Source organism: Salmo salar, chromosome ssa10 (genome assembly GCF_905237065.1).
Source record: "Salmo salar chromosome ssa10, Ssal_v3.1, whole genome shotgun sequence".
NCBI lineage: Eukaryota > Metazoa > Chordata > Actinopteri > Salmoniformes > Salmonidae > Salmo > Salmo salar.
The window spans coordinates 120,113,693-120,138,094 of NC_059451.1; the positions used below are offsets into that span (position 1 = coordinate 120,113,693).

Genomic DNA, 24,402 nt, shown 5'->3' on the forward strand with positions numbered 1-24,402 from the left:
GCCAGCTTGGGGATTCGAACCAGCGACTTTTCGGTGATGGTATAACCTACAGTGCCTTCAGAAAGTATTCACACCCCTTGACTTTTTCCATATTTTGTTGTATTACAAAGTTGGATTAAAATGGGTTTAATTGTATTTTTTTTTTTTTTAAATCAAGGATCTACATAAAATACTCTAATTTCAAAGTGGAAGAAAATGTATTTACAAATGTTAGAATTTATGAAAAATAAAACACTAATTTATCTTGATTAGATAAGTATTCAACAGAGTCGATACATGTTAGAATCACCTGGCAGCGATTACAGCTGTGAGTCTTTCTGGGTATGTCTTTAAGAGCTTTGCACACCTGTATTGTATAATATTTGCACATTATTCTTTTAAAAATTCTTCAAGCTCGGGTAGGGGGCGTTCCTGCGAATTTACTTTTTACACACTTGCTACTTAACTACATTTAAAACCATATACTTTTAGACTTTCACTCAAGTAGTATTTTACTGGGTACTTACACTTTTATTGGAGTCATATATATATATATAAAACATTTTACAGTAGGCTACAGTGTGGTTTAGAAAGAAACTCTGTACTTGCTAGTAAGCGGTTGATCGGTTCTGGCCAGCAACAAATCCGTTTCCTCAAACCATTCCGAGTACAACCGGTACGTGCGTTAAAGAGAGAGAGAGAGAGAGAAAGAGAGAGAAGGAGAAATAGAGAGAAGGAGAAATAGAGAGAGAGAGAGAAATAGAGAGAGGAGAAACGTGACGTCACGTGATTGCGTTCCACTCCCAAGCTGTCGGTGGGTGAAGACATTTCTGATTTTAGTCGAATATACAATTTCGGTCTCTCGATTAATTTCACAAGCTCGTATTATTGTGTTTCATGAAGAATATCGCCATAGAATGCAATTGACAGACGTTGTATTGTAACGGCATTGCTGGTTTGTGGAGGAAACAAAAAGAAGGTAAGAAATAAAACCATTCTAACGAATCCATACAATTCATTAATTCTGTTTCAGTTACACGATTGAGCAAACAAACAGATTTACAGAATGATCTGTATATAAATAGAATGTAAATGCGGCAAGAAAGGTACAAACGTTTGACTTGTTTTATTGAGTCCAGCTGAAAAAGACCTTATCATGTCGTAGGCTAGCTAGGCTCTACTCCTCTGAAGGGCGCTGCTTCTCCATTGACAATAGTGCTTATCACGATGCAATTGTAGCATACAAACGGAGGCATTCTGCATCCTACCCATCCTTTAACATGAATAACAAATCTGAATTGGAAGAAGAAAAAAAAACATATGATATTGCGTAGATTCGTGGTTTGAAAACATCGTTTATTATCAGTATGGTGGTATTATTTGGTGCAAAAAAATATATGCTGGGAAAATGCACTTCATCCATACAGACTCAACCTCTGTGATGGACATGACACATTTTGAATGGGACAAAATGTTATTATTTCAGTCGTCAATATGATTGAGATAGCTGCAAATATTAATCACACTGTCGAGCTTTATTAAAACTTTTTTTTAATTATCTTATGTAGGCTACAATCTACAGTGCATTCGGAAATTATTCAGACCCCTTTACTCTTCCCACATTTTGTTATGTTTCTGACTTATTCTAAAATGGATTAAATAAATAGTTTTCCTCATCAATCTACACACTACCCAATAATGACAAAGCGAAAACAGGTTTTTGTTAATATCTTATTTGCATAAGTATTCACACCTTTTGCTATGAGACTTGAGCTCCGGTGCATCCTGTTTCCATGAATCATCCTTGAGATGTTTCTACAACTTGGAGTCCACCTGTGGTATATTCAATTGATTGGACATGATTTGGAAAGGCACACACCTGTCTATAGAAGGTCTCACATGTCAGTGCAAAAACCAAGCCATGAAGTCGACGGAATTGTCCGTAGAGCTCCGAGACAGGATTGTGTCGAGGCACAGATCTGGAGAAGGGCATCAAAACATTTTTGCAGCATTGAAGGTCCCCAAGAACACAGCCTCCATCATTCTTACATGGAAAAAGTTTGGAACCACCAAGACTCTTCCTAGAGCTGGCCGCCCAGCCAAACAGCAATCTGGGGAGAAGGGCCTTGGTCAGGGAGGTGACCAAGAACCCGATGGTCACTCTGACAGAGCTCTAGCGTTCCTCTGTGGAGATGGGAGAACCTTCCAGAAAGACAAGCATCTCTGCAGCACTCCACCAATCAGGCCTTTATGGTAGAGTGGCCAGACATAAGCCACTCCTCAGTAAAAGGCACATGACAGCCCGCTTGGAGTTTGCCAAAACACACCTAAATGACTCTCAGACCATGAGAAACAAGGTTCTCTGGTCTGATGAAACCAAGATTGAACTCTTTGGCCTGAATGTCAAGCGTCACGTCTGGAGGAAACCTGGCACCATCCCTACGGTGAAGCATGATGGTGGCAACATTATGTTGTGGGGATGTTTTTCAGCGGCAGGTACTGGGAGACTAGTCAGGATCGAGGGAAAGATAAACGGAGCAAAGTACAGCGAGATCCTTGATGAAAACCTGCTCCAGAGCGCTCAGGACCTCAGACTGGGGCGAAGGTTCACCTTCCAACAGGACAACAACCCTAAGCACACAGCCAAAACAATGCAGGAGTAGCTTCGAGACAAGTCTCTGATTGTTCTTGAGTGGCCCAGCCAGAGCCTGGACTTGAACCCGATCGAACATCTCTGGAGAGACCTAAAAATAGCTGTGCAGCGATGCTCCTCATCCAACCTGACAGAGCTTGAGCGGATCTGCAGAGAAGAATGGGAGAAACTCCTGAAATAAAGGTGTGCCAAGCTTGTAGCGTCATACCCAAGAAGTCTCGAGGCTGTAATCTCTGCCAAAGGTGCTTCATCAAAGTACTGAGTAAAGGGTCTGAATACTAATGTAAATGTGATATTTTGGGGGTTTTTAAAACCTGTTTTCGCTTTATCATTATGGGGTAATGTGGGTAGAGTTTTTTTTCCCTCATCAATGTAATCCATTTTAGAATAAGGCTGTAACGTAACAAAATGTGGGAAAAGTCAAGGGATCTGAATACTTTCCGAATGCACTGTATCTCTCTATTAAAGTATGGGTCATATTTTAAAAAAGGCTTGTCTTATGCATCATTGCAACATGTCACTACATGAAAATGCACATTTACGGGTCGAACAGTCCAGTGCACAATCCGTAAAAACATACCGTTTCTGCAAAATAGCGGGCACGTGTCCAACATTGTTTGGTCCCGTAAATCTCCTATAACACTATACAGTATGTCCGTAAATCTCCTATAACACTATACAGTATGTCCGTAAACGCTTCAGTAAATCTCAAGAATCGGTCCAGACACATCCACCCACCTACCAGGACACATCTTGAAATTCCAGTGCAAGCCTTTGATGTCAGTTGCAATACATATCTGTCCACGTACGCCCACGTTTCTCCCACAAATGTCAGTAAATGGCCAAGGTTGCGCATGCTTATTCGCCCCCCCACCGAATGCTAATGCTAGTCATTGGTAGCTTGCCTTAGAAGCTGTCACTGGTATATTAAAAAATAAACTATTCATTTATTAAAAGTGAGTGAATTAGGACTGAATTAATTAATGAAATTACTTTTCATAATTTTTATTATCACACATCAGGGTTCCGACACCTTTTCAGAATTAAAATTCAAGCACCACTATCAGGGTTTTTCCAGCGCCTCATGACATCGCTATACTAAAACAAGTCTTAGTTCCTTGAATAAAACACACAAATGCACTTCTTGAAGGATGACAATTAGTTTCAGTTGAGCAGGAGAAAGCGGGTAATAGCATCTGCATAGGCTAAACAGGGCCCGAAACTAAAGTAAACTCCATGGAGACTAGCCCTAGGCTAAGCTGGATGACTCCTGCCAGTACTCTGCTCGATTCTTTTGAAAACACTTTTAATTCATTTTTGAATGAGGTACTTACCTGCTTACATGGGTTAAAGGGGGTATACCTCATATAGAGGAATATGAACGAGCCTATTAAAAATTCAAAGATCAACAAAAGTGTTTATAAACACACTACTGCCAGGAGTCATCCATCTTGGTCCAGGGTGAGCCTCCATTGGGGTAGCTATATAGTGTTGATATCTGAGAGGTCCGGGGGATATAGGTTGCCCTGTTGGAAAAACTCCCCAGACATGATCCGTGCGGTGTGGCTCGCCAAGTAGCTCTGTTCCCTCTCCAAGTAGCTCTGTTCCCTCTCCAAGTAGCTCTGTTCCCTCTCCAAGGGGCTCTGTTCCCTCTCCAAGGAGCTCTGTTCCCTCTCCAAGGGGCTCTGTTCCCTCTCCAAGGGGCTCTGTTCCCTCTCCAAGGGGCTCTGTTCCCTCTCCAAGGGGCTCTGTTCCCTCTCCAAGTAGCTCTGTTCCCTCTCCAAGTGGCTCTGTTCCCTCTCCAAGTGGCTCTGTTCCCTCTCCAAGGGGGCTCTGTTCCCTCTCCAAGGGGGCTCTGTTCCCTCTCCAAGGGGCTCTGTTCCCTCTCCAAGGGGCTCTGTTCCCTCTCCAAGGGGCTCTGTTCCCTCTCCAAGGGGGCTCTGTTCCCTCTCCAAGGGGCTCTGTTCCCTCTCCAAGTAGCTCTGTTCCCTCTCCAAGTAGCTCTGTTCCCTCTCCAAGTAGCTCTGTTCCCTCTCCAAGTAGCTCTGTTCCCTCTCCAAGTGGCTCTGTTCCCTCTCCAAGGGGCTCTGTTCCCTCTCCAAGGGGCTCTGTTCCCTCTCCAAGTAGCTCTGTTCCCTCTCCAAGGGGCTCTGTTCCCTCTCCAAGGGGCTCTGTTCCCTCTCCAAGGGGCTCTGTTCCCTCTCCAAGGGGGCTCTGTTCCCTCTCCAAGGGGCTCTGTTCCCTCTCCAAGTAGCTCTGTTCCCTCTCCAAGGGGGCTCTGTTCCCCTCTCCAAGGGGCTCTGTTCCCTCTCCAAGGGGCTCTGTTCCCTCTCCAAGGGGGCTCTGTTCCCTCTCCAAGGGGGCTCTGTTCCCTCTCCAAGGGGCTCTGTTCCCTCTCCAAGGGGCTCTGTTCCCTCTCCAAGGGGCTCTGTTCCCTCTCCAAGGAGCTCTGTTCCCTCTCCAAGGGGCTCTGTTCCCTCTCCAAGGGGCTCTGTTCCCTCTCCAAGGGGGCTCTGTTCCCTCTCCAAGGGGGCTCTGTTCCCTCTCCAAGGGGGCTCTGTTCCCTCTCCAAGTAGCTCTGTTCCCTCTCCAAGTAGCTCTGTTCCCTCTCCAAGGGGCTCTGTTCCCTCTCCAAGGGGCTCTGTTCCCTCTCCAAGGGGCTCTGTTCCCTCTCCAAGGGGCTCTGTTCCCTCTCCAAGTAGCTCTGTTCCCTCTCCAAGGGGCTCTGTTCCCTCTCCAAGGGGGCTCTGTTCCCTCTCCAAGGGGGCTCTGTTCCCTCTCCAAGGGGGCTCTGTTCCCTCTCCAAGGGGGCTCTGTTCCCTCTCCAAGGGGGCTCTGTTCCCTCTCCAAGGGGGCTCTGTTCCCTCTCCAAGGGGCTCTGTTCCCTCTCCAAGTAGCTCTGTTCCCTCTCCAAGGGGGCTCTGTTCCCTCTCCAAGGAGCTCTGTTCCCTCTCCAAGTGGCTCTGTTCCCTCTCCAAGGGGCTCTGTTCCCTCTCCAAGGGGGCTCTGTTGTTCTTCACTAAGTTCAATGAGCACCCTACTCCGGAAGTAAGGGGGCTTGACGAACCACACTGGTTTGCCGTTTTGCAGGCCATCCTCCTCATCGCTCATCCGGTTCACATTATCTTCTCTCCAAATGTGTCTCTCATCCTCTGTAAGCTCTCTCCACCGTGCGTCTCTACACCCAATAGAACACAGTAAACAAATGCATAAATCTCAAGTCATGCATATTCATATTCCCACTCTTCAGAGAGAATGCAAAAGTATTATCTTTGTTGAATTGAGTTGTAACATTTACACAATCTCTAGACAAATCTACTTTACTAGCTAATTGCCTTTGCAAAAATATATGTCTTACTAGGTGTGTATGTATGATGCATCAGGGTTTGAACCGAGCTAGTTACCTAGCTAGTGTTAGCTAATTTATCAATAAAGATGGTGCTGTGCAAAACCACTAAATATACACCCATGCATTGTATGGGCAACAACAGTTTGTACAACAGTACAAGCAAATTATAGGCCATTGTATTAAATGTAACAAAAACCCACAAACAGCTAGCCACTGCACATGTACATAGCCCATCTATAATTTAGCCTAAACAACTACCACTTCCCCTACTGTATTTATTTTGCTCCTTTGCACCCCATTATTTCTACTTTGCACTTTCTTCTACTACAAATCTACCATTCCAGTGTTTTACTTGCTATATTGTATTTACTTTGCCACCATGGCCTTTTTTGCCTTTTACCTCCCTTATCTCACCTCATTTGCTCACATTGTATATAGACTTATTTTTCTACTGTATTATTGACTGTACGCTTGTTTATTCCATGTGTAACTCTGTGTTGTTGTATGTGTCGAACTGCTTTGCTTTATCTTGGCCAGGTTGCAATTGTAAATGAGAATTTGTTCTCAACTTGCCAACCTGGTTAAATAAAGGTGAAAAAAAAAAACTACAATATAAGCTAAAAGCCTAGCGCTGAGCTAGCTAATGTAGCACTTAGCAATTAGCATGCAACGGTTAGATACAAATGTCATAAAAAGTCAACTTAAAAAATATCATTAGTGTTGTTTATATATTAATACATTTATAACAGAAATTAAAAAATAATCTGACAGAAATTAAAAAATAATCTGAGACGCCATCTTGTTCTCATTAATTTACTTACAAAGTTAATCAGTTTAGTTTGGCTACACTCTTATGAATGAGAATCTCACTTGTTTTTCACTCGGTCAAAACACTTATTATACATCAAAAATTACTAGAAAACTCATCACAGGTTAGATAAACAATGGATACATGGAGAGTTGGCTTCTCTTCCAACACAGGAGTTTGAGAGGTACACTCCTGTGGTAGTTGAGAATTTACTTTACGTACACGGTCCGGATATTTCCAGAAACGTATTAATGCATAATTGGGAATTGACAATCACAGAAATGACCATATCACGGATGTGCGGAAGTCTACAGGAGTCCACAATCAAATTGGGAAATTCCCACCCACGACCGGGCACCTCATATTTCACAGGAATATAGCAGATCCGATTTCACTCAGAAATGTTGCTTTTTCATGCAGTGCTGCACATTACATTGTAATCTCATATTGTAGGAGTGGGGCTGGTGGGCTAGCTATATATGAGCGCAAAGCACACTGGGAGGGACACTGGGACAGCTGGTTTTGGTGTCATTTCACAGGTACCTCCACATGCATTGGCCACTCAATGTTTTTCATAGTCATATCAGTATTTCATATTACTTAGCCAGTAGCCAATTTGTTGCTGGATTGAATTATGAAGGTAATTATAGCTTTTATGATAGATAGCCAAACACATGATATTATACATTGATTAATCAAACTTCATATTCTTTTCAGATTTAAATTTCCAAGGCAATTGGATTTGGATCATATTTCTTTTCAACTGGAGGGACATATCCGATTGTAATGGCAGGTAGGTCATAACTGAATTTAATTATCTCATTCATACAAGGATATCGTCGTAGAGATATTTTGTTAGTGTGACTTCTGTGTGTATTGACACTTATTTATTATGATTTTTTTTTAAAGGTATAGTTATTAGTTATAAGCATGTTATTATCATATAATTGTAGTATGAGTGCACATTGCTTAACAGTATTATTTTATTAATCAAGTGCAAATGTTGTCTTGATCAGGTTCAATGACTTGTACTTCAACCCAGAATATATATTGTTTTCATTCAAGATGTGACTATTAAAGGGAATTACCAGTAACATCAACGTGATAGCTTTGTCCTTTTTAATTTTTTTAAAATGTTTTATTTCCGCAGAAAACAATTTCCCTCCCCTGCCTCGCTTCATCCCTCTGAAGCCATGTTTCTATCAGGACTTTAACGAGATCCCAGATGTACACCGTTCCATGTGCAAGAAGCTGTACTACCTATGGATCTGTGAGTGTGGCTGATCTCAATGTGCACTACTTTTAATCAGGGCACATAGGGTTTCTGGTCCAAACTAAGTAGTAGTGTACATATATAGGGAACAGGGTGACATTTGGAAGACACTTCTGTGATTTAGAGACTGAGGCATCTGGGCTGGTTTCTCAGACATAGATATAGCAAAACTAGTTCTTTATATGCCATTTTCCATTGAGAATGCTTTTAGGTCCGGTCCTGAACTTGGCTAAATTTGGGTGTGGGGAAACCAGCTTCAAATGTTCAAAAAGGTACTCTTTTTAATATTTAAAATACCATCATGCATCACAGCTAATATTCTGAAAGAGATGCCGGTACTCCGTACAGGGCGCCACTGGCTCACTCTTAACCAACACATTTACATACTGTATTTAATGTGTAGATCGTTTAAGTGGACGACATACCGGTAAACTGTTAAGTGGCTCATCTGCTACTGTTTGGTCTTCCTTTTAACATCACCTGTGTGTGTTTTGTTTTACCCAAAATAATATGGGGAAACAGGGGTATACAGTAGCAGGAAGGCTGGTATAGCTGGTTTGTGACATTTAGGCATCCATCCAATAATAACGTTTTGGCTTTTTTCATCACAATCATCTTTCACTAGTTTAAAGCCTCCCATCTCTATACCATTGACCTGACAACAATAACTGAACATGAAGCTAATAGTTCAATCGTAAGCTTTATATATGGATGATTGTATACCTTTTCATTTGTAATTTTCATTTCATTTTCATTATCACTCAGGCCGGGGGGAATATAAAAGTAAGTCTAAATGCAGAAATGGGTAATCATTAGTTTGTGCCTCTTAGCCTACTAGTCCGTGTATTATGTGTTGAATGGATAGATGATTGCTTTAGTTTTAGAAAGTCCCAAATGGTACCCCCTATAGTGTTATTTTTTTATTTATTGACTTGCCTAGTTAAATAAAGGTTAAATAAATAAAAAAATGTAATTAACATTTTAAGAAGCAGACCATAACTTCGTCATAGAGATCTTTCCTTTATATCTCAGATTCTAAACCATAAAGCTACCCTTACTGTCTCTGTAGACTCCCGTACATAAAGCTACTGTCTCTGTAGACTCCCGTACATAAAGCTACTGTCTCTGGAGACTCCCGTACATAAAGCCCTTACTGTCTCTGTAGACTCCCATACATAAAGCTGCCCTTACTGTCTCTGTAGACTCCCGTACATAAAGCTACTGTCTCTGTAGACTCCCGTACATAAAGCTACTGTCTCTGTAGACTCTCGTACATAAAGCTACTGTCTCTGTAGACTCTCGTACATAAAGCTACTGTCTCTGTAGACTCCCGTACATAAAGCTACTGTCTCTGGAGACTCCCGTACATAAAGCTGCCCTTACTGTCTCTGTAGACTCCCGTACATAAAGCTGCCCTTACTGTCTCTGTAGACTCCCACACATAAAGCTACGGTTACTGTCTCTGTAGACTCCCGTACATAAAGCTGCCCTTACTGTCTCTGTAGACTCCCGTACATAAAGCTGCCCTTACTGTCTCTGTAGACTCCCACACATAAAGCTACGGTTACTGTCTCTGTAGACTCCCATACATAAAGCTACTGTCTCTGTAGACTCCCGTACATGAAGCTACTGTCTCTGTAGACTCCCGTACATGAAGCTACTGTCTCTGTAGACTCCCGTACATGAAGCTACTGTCTCTGGAGACTCCCATACATAAAGCTACCCTTACTGTCTCTGTAGACTCCCATACATAAAGCTACCCTTACTGTCTCTGGAGACTCCCATACATAAAGCTACCCTTACTGTCTCTGTAGACTCCCATACATAAAGCTACCCTTACTGTCTCTGTAGACTCCCATACATAAAGCTACCCTTACTGTCTCTGTAGACTCCCATACATAAAGCTACCCTTACTGTCTCTGGAGACTCCTATACAAATCTGAAGTAACCAATTAAACTCTACTTTGCTAGATTAATCATCCAATAACAGACGGTGTTGTTTGTTTTCTATTTCCATTGCATGCCCTAATGAACATGACCAATGCTGCAGCAGTTCAAATAATCCAAGGTCGACCATTTTAATATAGTTATTTAACCTTCCCCCACCGGTTATTGTTACAGTTAACAGTGCCACCTTGGCGGTCAATCTGATTGGCTGCCTGGCGTGGATGTGCGGCGGGGGCGGGGCCACTAACTTTGGCATGGCCATTCTGTGGCTCATCCTGTTCACCCCCTGTTCCTACGTGTGCTGGTTCAGACCCATCTACAAGGCCTTCAAGTAAGTACATCCTTCTTTCTGACACCTGGGTTGCGTTCAGTTCGGTTCAACATTTTGCCAAAGTTTGGTCATTCAGTAACGGTGCCGATTCCATTTAACTAAATGTTGAATGTCTTACTCAGCGTACGTAACGCGAGTTACGTTATACTGTCATGGATGAGGGAGGGAGAGAGAAGTGAGTCAAGTTAACGTACATGTTTCTGTGGCTCAGTAGGTAGAGCATGGTGTTTGCAACACCAGGGTTGTGGGTTCGATTCCCACGGGGGGCCAGTACAAAAAAAAAAAAAAATGCATGAAATGAAAATGAAATGTATGTATTCACTACTGTAAGCAAAATGACTAAAATGTAAAATGAGAAGGTGATGGGGCAACAAGCATAGCTCATACATCTGGATTCCACTTCTGACACTGTGTGTTACGTTATCATGAGGCAGAGAGGACGTCAGTCAAGTTACAGTAAACCATTTCCAAAGTAGGTTAAATCCTGGATTTCTGACTAGATTCTCTTCTTCTCCCCCTTTAGGACTGACAGCTCGTTCAACTTCATGGCGTTCTTCTTCGTGTTCATGGCCCAGGTGGTGATCAGCATCATTCAGTGTATAGGCATCCCAGGCTGGGGCATCTGGTAAGGATGGAGCCTGGCTCAGTCTGATGAAGGCCACCGACGTAGGGCAGGGCGATACGGCCAGAATATCATATCATATATATGGTATTTTTTTTTACATTTTGACGGTAATTTATGTTTTTGATTAATAAAAGTTCTAAATTTGCTTTATGAATATGCCACTGTAGGGTCACGACTATTCATAAAGCAAATTTAGAACTTTTATTAATCAAATATTGTAAATTATTTCAATCTATCTCTCTCCATTCTGATTGTTTTATACTGTTCAATTCAACTTCAACCTAAAATAATTTCCTGCAACCAAATGTTGCAATTGGGATTTAGATCAAAACACTTGGGTGAACTTTTGGAATCATGGAAATAGAATGTTTATTATAGTTCTATAGTTAGAATATAAATAATAGTGGGCACTTTGAATACGGTGTTGTTTGACATGACAACGAATAAAAATGCCACGGACGAGTTATTAGGACATGGTAGGAACCAAAGTGATGTTCCGTGTTTCCTAGGGAACCTTATAATTTTTGTCTACATTAAATCTTTATTCATATAGCCAACATATTCATGCTTCACCTATTCCTCTTTGATTTAGAAGATACTGTTGCACAAACACCATGCTGATTTAGGCCTGCACCAGCACTGGTATCAGGCTGTATTAGCTAGCTACGTTTGCTCTGACTCAGTACTTTTACTAGCTAGTTAGCTAGCCAGCTAACTAGTGATTAGCATTAGTGGCTAACACGATTTAGCTTAACTTGCTAAGAAAAATACAAACTAGCTGTTTGCAGATGTAAGAAACACAAACTAATATTACAATTATAGAACGATTGTGGATTTATATTAAGATCAAATTGGTAACAACATTGTTGTCGTCAACATTGTTGCATGTGCTGCACTGACCGTGCAGACTGAACGAAAGTGTCTCGTTCTCCTTGAGTGACTGGGTCTGCGTGGAGAGAGCGGAGAGGGATGACTCAAGTAGCCGAGTAAACTATACAAATGGACGTTACACACGGCGTATCACATATAACAAACCAAACATTCAAATACCGTTATAGAAGTTAAAGTAAAACCCAAACCGGTCCATGCATCAATACCGGTGTGTGTGTGTATATAGTAAAATACAGTATACCGCCTAGCCCTATACTGATGGCCAAAACGTCAGTTAAAAAAAGAAAAACTTGAAATAGCCTATTAAAACACAAACATTCTAAATTCTTGGCGAAAGTCGTGCCTATTGGCTGTAAAAGGAATGGCCTCTGAGTCTGGTCCCTCTTAAGGAACTTTTCCTTGCCAATGTCGGTGCTCTTTAATGGCGTCTAGGCCGGGTTACTGTTAACCATTTTGTGACAACAGTTGATGTAAAAAGGGCTAAACTATTTGATTGTCGGTCATTGGCCTACAGTTTAATAGTATTGTTAGCATTAGGGAACCCTGCCTTTAGAACAGTCCTTCACTTGTTTCTTCTTCTCCTTCTTTCCTCCAGTGGCTGGCTGGCTACCATCACCTTCTTTAGCACCAATATAGGCTCTGCTGTTGTCATGCTGATCCCCACCATCATGTTCACTGCCATGGCTGTCCTCTCCTTCACCGGGCTCACCAAGGTACAATATACACTTTACACTTCAGCACAGCCGAGCACTTTTCTCACTCTGACTACAGTATAATGCAACTCTAGTAACTATGTGAAATGTGTGGTTCATGTTACTGTATGTCAGGGTTCCCCAACTGGCGGCCTTGCGGGACAAATTTTGCCTGCGGGTGATTTTATTGGTCCCCCAAGTTTTCTGAGCAAAAAAATAAAATAAAATATATATATTTTTTTTTGGGTCGTTGGACATAAGACTAAAAACACCAGCAAATCAGCTCCAAGTTATTTAAAAATGTTGTAAATCTGTAACAAGGTATTCCCACACATAATAGAGATATACTGTATTTGATTGTATACACATGTAAGTATTGATTATGTTTTAGTCAAATATTATATCTGTTTGGGCTTCTTGTGGTCAATTTGCAGTCTACTAATTATTTGCAATTATGTTCCGGGCCCTCTGACCATGCGCTCTAGAAAAGAATCTGCAAGTCGTATGATCTGTGGAGGACAACAACCTGATGGGCTGCTATAGTAACAGGAGATCAGATCTTATTTAGAGCAAAGACGGTATTTATTTCTTGCGACCTTAGTTTGACTTGGCTGTAATATGACTCACAAAATCTCAGGGACTGGCGGTTAAAAATAATCCCATTTGCGAACTCGGGCACATTTAACCCCTCATTGATGTTTGAACACTGAAATGTTTAGTTAATTCCCCAGTTTAATATATATATACATTTTTTTTAAATCCATAAATGTCTCTGACTCGTGCAGGTCCACACCAGAGTCGATGTTGGAGATTTTTTATTTTATTTTGGCCTGGTCTGACTTTTTACCTTTTTGTTTGACAAGCAGTAATATGAATCTCTAACATCATCTCAATCTCTCCCTGACTCTCTCCTGGTCCACAACGTGTACTGTGACACCGGGGCCAGTATTATATACAGTCTGGTCCAAAAGTATTGGCATTTATATGGTCAAATGATATGAAAATAGAGGTCTTTTTTCACATACATCTACTGTAAAATATGGTAATACATCTTTGATTATTATGGGGCTATTTTGTTTCCGTCCTGGGGCTCTTGTTAAGGTCGACGACATCATGACATCACAGTACCATGACATCACAGTACCAGGACATTTTAAAAACCCTGGTTGCCTCTGCTAGAAGGTTGAAACTTGGCCACAAGTGGATCTTCCAGTAAGACAATAACCCCAAGCACACATCAAAATCCACAAAGAAATGGTTAATTGACCACAAAAATCTAAATTTTGCAATAACCATCTCAGTCTCCTAATTTTTTTAATTTTTTAACTTTTTAAACAAAATCTATTTCTCTGAGCAATTGTATAAAATATGAGTTTCCCCAAAAATTTTTGCATACAATGTAGCTCAGTATTTGAATTATTTATTTTATAGTTTTTTTGCTCATCTTTATCAAGGGTGCCAATAATTTTGGACCTGACTGTATGTCTCTCACACTATCTCAATCTTTCTCTCTCTCCACGTGCAAAACATGTACCGTTGCACCGAGGGACAGTACTCTTTCTCTCTGTTTGACTTTGTCGCTCGCTCGTTCGCTCTCTCAATTCAGTTCAATTGAAAGGGCTTTATTGGCATGGGAAACGTGTTTACATTGCCAAAGCAAGTGAAATAAACAAAAGTGAGAAGACACAAAACATCAACAAAAAAATGTTTTTCTCTAGGAGAGAAAATACCTCTGTATGACTTGCAGTAATATAACTCACACACCATGTCTCCCTGACAACATGTACCGTGGCACCGGGCCAGTATTCTGTACGTCTCTCTCACACACTAGCTACAGTAATATAACACACTCTAATACCATCTCTCTGACTCTCTCCAGGTGCACAACATGTACCGTGGCACTGGGGGCAGTATGAGTAAAGCCCAGGAGGAGTGGACCACCGGGGCCTGGAAGAACCCTCACGTCCAGCAGGCAGCGCAGCAGGCCGCTGTGGGGGTGGCGCAGGGAGCCATGCAGCAGCAACAACCCCAGTACTCACAGGCACCCACCTACAACTACGACGACCCGGGCATGTAGGGCAGGGTGGAGGAGAGTGTCAGGGTGGGAGATGGGGGAGTGTGAGAGGGGGGTGAGATATAGCCAGGGAGGAGGGGAGGGTGAGATATAGCCAGGGTGGAGGGGAGGGTGGGAGAGGGGGTAGTGGGGGGTGAGATATAGCCAGGGTGGAGGAGAGGGTGGTGAGATATAGCCAGGGAGGAGGGGAGGGTGAGAGGGAGGTGAGATATAGCCAGGGTGGAGGGGAGGGTGAGAGGAAGGTGAGATATAGCCGGGTGGAGGGGAGGGTGAGGAGATATAGCCAGGGTGGAGGGGAGGGTGGGAGATGGGGAGGTGAGAGGGTGGTGAGATATAGCCAGGGTGGAGGGGAGGGTGAGATATAGCCAGGGTGGAGGGGAGGGTGGGAGATGGGGTGGTGAGATATAGCCAGGGTGGAGGGGAGGGTGGGAGATGGGGAGGTGAGATATAGCCAGGGAGGAGGGGAGGGTGAGAGGGAGGTGAGATATAGCCAGGGTGGAGGGGAGGGTGAGGAGATATAGCCAGGGTGGAGGGGAGGGTGGGAGATGGGGAGTGTGAGAGGGTGGTGAGATATAGCCAGGGTGGAGGGGAGGGTGAGAGGGGGGTGAGATATAGCCAGGGTTGAGGAGAGGGTGAGATATAGCCAGGGAGGAGGGGAGGGTGAGATATAGCCAGGGTGGAGGAGAGGGTGAGAGGGAGGTGAGATATAGCCAGGGTGGAGGGGAGGGTGAGAGGGAGGTGAGATATAGCCAGGGTGGAGGGGAGGGTGAGATATAGCCAGGGTGGAGGGGAGGGTGGGAGATGGGGGGGGGTGAGATATAGCCAGGGTGGAGGAGAGGGTGGTGAGATATAGCCAGGGTGGAGGGGAGGGTGGGAGATGGGGTGGTGAGATATAGCCAGGGTGGAGGTGAGGGGGGGGAGTGGGGGTGAGATATAGCCAGGGTGGAGGAGAAGGGGGTGAGATATAGCCAGGGTGGAGGGGAGGGTGGGAGATGGGGTGGTGAGATATAGCCAGGGTGGAGGGGAGGGTGGGAGATGGGGAGGTGAGATATAGCCAGGGTGGAGGGGAGGGTGGGAGATGGGGAGGTGAGATATAGCCAGGGTGGAGGGGAGGGTGGGAGATGGGGAGGTGAGATATAGCCAGGGTGGAGGGGAGGGTGGGAGATGGGGTGGTGAGATATAGCCAGGGTGGAGGGGAGGGTGAGGGTGGGAGATGGGGGGTGAGATATAGCCAGGGTGGAGGGGAGGGTGGGAGATGGGGAGGTGAGATATAGCCAGGGTGCCAGTCTGTTTTCTCGTCAACTCCTTATGGAATTGTCAGTTGGCATGAGAGATAAAACGGAACCACGCAGGGTAGGTGAGGGAGGGACAGACTGAGAGATGAAAAGGGATGATCATCAAATGAGAACAAAATTCACACTTTAGGGTGCAATTCAGAATATGATGTAATGTTTTCATTTTGTTTCAAAAGGTTCCCCCTAAGCGTAGGAATATTATGTTTGACTGAACTCCCACATCTATCCGCTAGCACGGACCAACACTTTAACCATGCACATAGTTACTATTACACATAGTTAACCACGCAAGCTGAATTTCTCTGCTTCCATGTGCAAGACAGACACTTGCGCTGCCCCGTAATTCTGATTCGCTTTGAATAGAAGAATATAATAACAGTCTTACTAGAGCCAATGACATGTTTCAGAAAATATTACGGGTTTTAGTGAGTGATCTCTCATTGCTTTTGGAAGGATGTTTTTATTTTATGGAAGGAGCTTAGCAGAAACTAGTAGGATTGTGATGTTTTTTTGAGAAACAGTTTATACTTGTTTTTGCAGTGCTGTATTATTATAAAGGATACAGTTTGGTCACGTGGACATGACAAAAAAAATGCAGGAAAATCTTATTTTAATCGTATTTAAAAAAGGATTAGCGCAATTTTGTCCATGTTGAATTTTATTTAGATTCTCAGGAAAGGTGTGATATCCATCTACCTTGTTTTAGACATAGAAATGGATAGAAATACAATAGAAGTCTATTTCTAGTCTGTGTGTTTAGATCTTACCTAGTTGATGGATAGCTAATAGCTACATGTCAATGTAGTGGAAATACCAGACTGCTGTTGGCTTCTTCATCTCCCGTCACAAGTCATAACAAAGCCATGTTAGAAATGTCTACTAGTTCCTTACCATTTTACGTTTCAGGTTATGGGGATTTTTATTTTTTTAACAGTCATTATGCTATTGACTATCAGTGAAACAAAGAATAGGTGTTTTAATAATAACAAGTCATTTAAAACACACACTTACAGTGTTCAGGTTCGCATAGGATGGAACATTCCAAGTAAGTATGGCAACTGTAACCCAGTTAAGAATTAAGTTGTAAATGTAGTCTTCATTCCCCATTTGAAGATATTGTATTTGCTGTTAGTAGATGTTATGAACGTTTATTCCCATTGGTCAATCCTCTCACTAATCCTAAAGTGAACCCCTGTGAAGCGAATGCAGCAACAACAACAAAAAAATGACCATATTACCCGGGGGGGGGGACAAAGCTGGTTGTAATGGTGTCATTGGTGACGTCACAACAATCAGTTTTACTCTGGGTAATGGTGGATTTTAACCTTGACGAGTGAAAACATAAATGTGGTTGTCAACGTTAGTACATGAGTGTGGTTATGACTAGCGGGAGTACGGCTACGACCGGAAGTGACATTTTCGTTGCAGGTTAGGAGAGCTTTTTAGCTAACCCTTTTCCTAACCATAACCTCAGTCTCCTAACCTGCTGTGTAAATTAACCTAACCTGCTACCGGCTCGTAGGTGTACTCCCTCTAGTCAGAACCCATGAGTATAGATGTGAAATGGTATATATATATTAAAAAAAAATTGTTAACACAAATATCTCATTTTATGAACTGAAACTGGAAGAAAATAACTATCTAGCCTTTGTCTTTAGTCTCAAAATAACTCTTAAATGAAGAATTATTTAATGAATAGATAGATATTACAAAAATGTGTATACAGTATTAGACTTGAAACAAATGTGAATGTGTACATGAACGACAGTTTTTTTCAAAATCCTGTGAATTGTCTTGTCTGATTGTGTGATGATATTCAACATGATTTTCTTTAAATTTTTCTCAATTTTTTTTTTTTTTTTTGGGGGGGGGGGGGTTGTACAGACCTGCCTTTCCCCTGTATATTTTCTATGATGTGTGTGTGTGAATGCAGCTCAGTTCTTTGTCTCTCTGGTTGTTGGTATTATATGTTTGTAAAGGCTTTTAATGTGTTTTATTCGAGGCACAGAGAACTATTCACTAAAACTGGAATTTCAACCTCAGTGCTTGCTGTATTCACTTTCACATGCAACGTAAACGTGAATTTACAGATCAACTTGTAATCATAAAATGATGAGCATCAGTGGACCTAATGTATGTTTGTAAATTGATATATATATATATATATATATATATATATATATAGGCACCACCCAGATGATAGGGTGTGTTGTAATGAATTAATATTGCACCAGAAAAATCACATTAGTATAACCTATCCGGTAGACTATAATCCTTTTAGCCTGGCATCTGAACCGGATGTCATTACGTTTCACCAGTGTTAGTGGTGAGTGTCTGGTTTAACCAGGCTACAATCTTTAACCCCATGTCCATCTGTAGTAACATGCTCTGTTAGGTGGACAGAAGCCTTGGTTCTTTACTGTGTATTCTAGTACGTGCAACAGAACAAAACAACGTTTCTCTGTGTGTAGTAAGTCAATAGGTGTGGTTTTGGTGAATTCGTGAGTCAAGATCAGACCGTGTGCAATGTTGTGTACATAAAGTCACATAACAGTATGTGTGGTAATTGATGTTAAATACAAATGTGTCCAAGTTTACCATTTTACAATGCTCTGTAGATTTGTTATCTCTCAAATGGCACCTATTCCCTATGTAGTGCACTTCTTTTTTAACCAAAGCCCATTCCCGATAGTGAACTACTTCTCATGCACTATATATAGGGTGCCATTTTAAATGCAGACCTGGTCTGAAGTAAGGCACTATATAGACAATAGGGTTCCATTTCAGGGACACACCCAGTGACCAGAACTGCAGTCCTTTTTGACAGTCAGCCATATTGTTGTTGGGTCATGTATGTTGTTCCACAGCCATTTCTTCATTGACCATGATCTACCCTGGTTCCCTTCTGTATGTGTTTTAATATGTATCCTGTACTATAATAACATAAGTATAGATATAGCAATGACTTGAATTGAGGTAAATATTAACATTGCCATGGATAAATAACACAGGTATACAGTGCATTTGTATGGATTTACAAAGAAAAAAATCTCATGTACTCACAATAGCCTGTAATGACAAAGCAAAAAAATAAAAAAACAGGTTATTAGGAATGTTTGCATATTTATTAAAATAAACTGAAATATCACATTTCCATAATTATTCACACCCTTTACTCTGTACTTTGTTAAAGCACCTTTGGCAGCGATTACAGCATCGAGCCTTCTTGGGTATGACGCTACAAGCTTGGCACACGTGTATTTGGGGAGTTTCTCCCATTCTTCTCTGCAGATCCTCTCAAGCTCTGTCAGATTGGATGGGGAGCGTCGCTGCACAGATATTTCCAGGTATCTCCAGAGATGTTAGATCGGGTTCAAGTCCGGGCTCTGGCTTGTCCACTCGGCATTCAGAGACTTGTCCCGAAGCCACTCCTGCGTTCTTGTCTATGTGCTTAGGGTCGTTGTCTCCCAGTCCCTGCTGCTGAAAAACATCCCCACAGCATGATGCTGCCACCACCATGCTTCACCGTAGGGATGGTGCCAGGTTTCCTACAGATGTGATGCTTGGCATTCAGGCCAAAGAGTTCAATCTTGGTTTCATAAGACCAGAGAATATTGTTTCATGGTCTGAGGGTCCTTTTGGCAAACTCCAAGAGGGCTGGCATGTGCCTTTTACTGAGGAGTGGCTTTCGTCTGGCCACTCTACCATAAAGGCCTGATTAGTGGAGTGCTGCAGAGATGCTTGTCTTTCTGGAAGGTTCTCCATCTCCACAGAAGAACTCTGGCGCTCTGTCAGAGTGACCATCGGGTTCTTGGTCACTTCCCTGACCAAGGCCCTTCTCCCCCGATTGCTGAGTTTGGCCTAGTGGCCAGCTCTAGGAAGAGTCTTGGTGGTTCCAAACTTCTTCCATTTGTGAATGATGGAGGCCATTGTGTTCTTGGGGACCTTCAATGCTGCAGAAATGTTTTTGTATCCTTCCCCAGATCTGTGCCTTGACATAATTCTGTCTCGGCACTCTACAGACAATTCCTTTCACCTCATGGTTTGTTTTTGCTCTGATGCACTGTCAGCTGTGGGACCTTATATAGACAGGTGTGTGCTTTTCCAAATCATGTCCAATCAATTGAATTTACCACAGGTGGACTCCAATCAAGTTGTAGAAACATCTCAAGGATGATCATTAGAAACAGGATGCACCTGAGCTCAATTTCGAGTCTCATAGCAAAGGATCTGAATTCTTATGTGAATGTATTTCAGCTTTTTTTTAAAATTAAAATAAATATATATTTGCAAGCATTTTTAAAAACCTGTTTTCACTTTGTCATTATGGCGAATTGTGTGTAGATTGAGGATTTGTATTTATTTAATCCATTTTAGAATAAGGCTGTAACGTGACAAAATATGGAAAAAGTCAAAGGGTCTAAATACTTTCCAAAGGCACTGCATACAGTCTATATGTACATGCTATGAGCAGATGGATAGTAATGTTATATGATCGTTCAGGAAACTGTGTCTCCATGATAAGTAATGAGTTTTAGGGATTTTTTTTTTGTTTTATATTATTTTTTTATCTTTCACTGATGGATAAACAGTTTTTGTTGCATCTTGTGTCTGAGTGTTTTTTATATATACCCCGTTTTCAGTATATTCCCCTTTTTTTTTTTTTACTTTTCTGACTGATGGATTAACGTATATTGAGTGTATCGGTCATAACTACTTTCTCTTGTGTGCTAACAGTATTTGCATTTCAGTCAGGGCTTTATATTATAACTATTAGAGCTACCAACTGTTGATGTAGACTTCATGAGACAACGTGACGTAGTTTTCCGTCACAGACGGAAATTCAGAGTATCAAGGAGTGAGTGGGAGAGTCCGGGAAAAGTTACAGACTTGTATTTAAACTACATATGACTCTGACTCCTAGTTGGTCTCAAGGATGTCTGATAAACATAGTCCATTTTTTTTCCTTTCTTGAGTGAATGAGCTTTTGAGTTGAACCTTTTAGCACTGACAGGAAACAAATTAAGTAAAGGTAGTAGTGTAGCGGAGGAATCGCTTAAGTTGTTCATTAGCTGTTATTTGAAGAACGTCCAACTGTTTATTACATTGGAGTCATTTAGCAAACGCTGTTACCCATAGTGACTTACAGGAGCAGTTAGGGTTCAGTGCCTTGCTCAAGGGCGAGAGAGAGGGAGATTGCAATCGCATTGGCTGTCCTGCCTTGAACTTCTTGAACCTTTTTCTGCTGAGGGCGTGGGCAGTAATGTCAATGATTGGATAACAGAGAGAGAGAGAGGCACGCAGTCTCCAATGATTACACCTTGGCTTATTATACTGAACAGAAATATAAATGCAGCATGTCAAGTGTTTCATGAGCTGAAATAAAAGATCCCTGAATTTTTCTATAAAACACAAAAAAAGCATATTTATCTAAAATGTTTTGCACACATTTGTTTACATCCCTGTTAGTGGCATATCCTTTGCCAAGATATGCCACACCTGTCAGGTGGATGGAGTGTCAAGAAGCTGATGAATAAACAGTCAGATCATTACACAGGGGCACCTGATGCTGAGATAATAAAAGCCACTCTAAAATGTGCAGTTTTGTCACACAACACAATATCACAGATGTCTCAAGTTTTGAGGGAACGTGCAATTGGCATGCTGACTGCAGGAATGTCCACCAGAGCTGTTGGCCGAGAATTTAATCAATTTAGAGAATTTTGCAGTACGTCCAACTGGCCTCACAACTGCAGACCACGTGTAACCACGCCAGCCCAGGACCTCCACATCCAGCTTCTTCACCTGCTAGATCGTCTGAGACCAGCCATCTGGACATCTGATGAAACTGAGGAGTATTTCTGTCTGTAATAAAGCCCTTTTGTGGGGGGAAACTAATTCTGATTGGCTGGACCTGGCTCCCCAGTGCATGGGCATATGCCCTTCCAGACCCACCCATGGCGGCTCTCCTGCCCAGTCATGTAAAATCCATAGATTAAGGCCTAATTAATTTATTTCAATTGACTGAATCGTATATGCACCGTAACTCAATAGAAAAATTGAAATTGTTGCATGTTGCGTTTATATTTTTGTTCCATGTATAGGAACAATAAAGGGGTTTACTAACATCTGTTGACAAGACTGAAAAGCTGCATTGAATGACGACAGCTTTCTTTTGATATAGGACTGTTAATTATAGAGTGGAATACCAGATAAAATGACTGTCACCTAATGATATTTCAGCTCTAAGGATTTTCTTTTGTTTTTTTTAAAGATTATCCTGGTTTTTGATGTCAATAATTTTTTTAGACATTAAATGCACTATGCATTCAGAATAAAACAATTCATTAAAGTCCCATGATGGTAGTGACTGTCCATTACTGCTTATCACTTATTCACTTAATTTTAATTAAATATTTAAGTTGTGTATATTACATTTGTTTTAGGCTTATTCGATAAATATGATTTAATTCCAAGTCATCATCTCATGACAAAATCTATATTTTAGTAGTTCTTCAAGGTAAATAAGGCACACTTTTATGAATGCTGAATACCACTATCAATCTTAGGTCATGTATTCTCAGGTAAAGACCCTCTTGATTGTATGTTCTTCAGTCTCTTCTCTCTGTCTCAGACTGGACAAGTAGGCACGCAATGGATTATGGTCATTGTAGTTAATTACCACGTTTTCTGTGCTAAACTTTGTCGAATATTGGCCTGTTAGAAACTACAAATCTCTACTACATCACACAGTTTGGGCTTGATCTAAAGAAATGCAATTAAAATAATTGAATGGACCTTGGTCAATTAGTTGTTTAAAAACAAAAAAATAACCGGCAGGTCGGTTAATCAGCCCAAATTCTCACTGTATAGTTGAGGGGGTGTGAAGAGGCCTGATTTCTACCTATTCATTTGATCATTAAGGTCGGTTGCTATGATTGTCAAACCCACCACACTAGTGAAAGAACATGTTGAGAGACTGGTTGGAAGGAAATTGTTTAATTGAATATAACCAATGTTATTGGTCGCATACACATGTTTAGCAGATGCTATTGCAAGTGTAGCGAAATGCTTGTAAATGCTTGTGCCATTCAGAGGGTTGATCTTAGGGGAGGGTGTTCTTAGTGTTTTGTCCACTCAGTGTACAGTAGGTCTAGACTGACACCCTTTAGAATGGACGCAAAGTGTTCACTTGCATGCTTGTTCATAGCATAGAATTAATTATAATTTGTTCTATTGCTATGTTTCAGGTGTTTGGAAGACAAAGGTTAAATAAAGAGAAATATAAATTAACATTTTTATTGTTCATTAAAATAATGACAACAATCCTCCATCATGAGAATTACTGTAGGCCTATAATAATAATTCTACACTGAACAAAAATATAAACGCAACATGCAACAATTTCAAAGATTTTACTGAGTTACAGTTCATATAAGGAAATCATTCAATTTTAATAAATTCATTAGGCCCTAATCTATTGATTTCACATAACTGGGAATACAGATATGCATCTGTTGGTCACATACCTTTAATAAAAAGTTGGGGCTTGGATCAGAAAACCAGTCAGTATCTGGTGTGATCACCATTTGCCTCATGCACATTTCCTTCGCATAGAGTTGATCAGGCTGTTGATTGTGGCCTGTGTATGCAGGCCATGGAACAAGTTGGACATTTTCAGCTTCCAGGAATTGTTTACACATTCTTGTGATATGGGGCCGTGCATTATCATGCTGAAACATGAGGTGATGGCAACGGATGAAAGGCACGACAATGGGACTCAAGATGTCATCACAGTATCTCTGTGCATTCAAATTGCCATCAATAAAATGCAATTGTGTTCGTTGTCCATAGCTTATGCCTGCCCATACCATAACCCCACCTCCACCACGGGGCACTCTGTTCACAACGTTGACATCAGCAAACCGCTCACCCACATGACTCCCTACACGCTGTCTGCCATCTGCCGGGTACAGTAGAAACCGGGATTCATCCGTGAAGAGCACACTTCTCCAGCGTACCAGTGGCCATCAAAGGTGTGCATTTTCCCACTGAAGTCGGTTACGACGCCAAACTGCAGTCAGGTCAAGACCCTGGTGAGGACGACGAGCACGCAGTTGAACTTCCCTGAGACAGTTTCTGAAAGGTTGTGCAAACCCATTTTCATCAGCTGTCCGGGTGGCTGGCCTCAGACTATCCCGCCGGTTGTGGCGGTTCTGGGGTGGCGTGGTTACAAGTGGTCAGTGGTTGTCAATCCGGTTGGAGGTATTGCCAAATTCTTTAAAATAACGCTGGAGGCGGCTTATGGTAGAGAAATGAACATTCAATTATCTGGCAACAGGTCTGGTGGACATTCCTGCAGTCAGCATGCCAATTGCACACTCCCTCAAAACTTGAGACATCTGTGGCATAGTGTTGTGTGACAAAACTTCACATTTTAAAGTGGCCTTTTATTGTCCCCAGCGCAAGGTGCATATGTGTACTG

The 24,402-nt window shown here is 41.9% G+C and overlaps 1 protein-coding gene across 1 annotated transcript; it reads left to right on the plus strand.

Moving 5' to 3' along the window:
• Nucleotides 1–606: 606 nt before the first annotated feature.
• LOC123724524 (secretory carrier-associated membrane protein 5) lies at nt 607–14,712 on the plus strand. The gene is made up of 7 exons (XM_045688565.1): nt 607–958; nt 7,507–7,582; nt 7,940–8,059; nt 10,184–10,340; nt 10,864–10,965; nt 12,452–12,569; nt 14,428–14,712. Exons 2-7 carry the CDS (start codon nt 7,576–7,578, stop codon nt 14,623–14,625), a joined length of 702 nt encoding a protein of 233 aa, XP_045544521.1. The 5' UTR covers nt 607–958; nt 7,507–7,575; the 3' UTR covers nt 14,626–14,712.
• The last annotated feature ends 9,690 nt before the right edge of the window (nt 14,713–24,402 follow it).

Excerpts from the sequence above, each read along its gene's own strand:
- LOC123724524 (XM_045688565.1), top strand. Across the intron at positions 10,341-10,863 it reads CCCATCTACAAGGCCTTCAA|GACTGACAGCTCGTTCAACT; the intron begins GTAAGTACATCC and ends CTCCCCCTTTAG. Across the intron at positions 12,570-14,427 it reads CCTTCACCGGGCTCACCAAG|GTGCACAACATGTACCGTGG; the intron begins GTACAATATACA and ends GACTCTCTCCAG.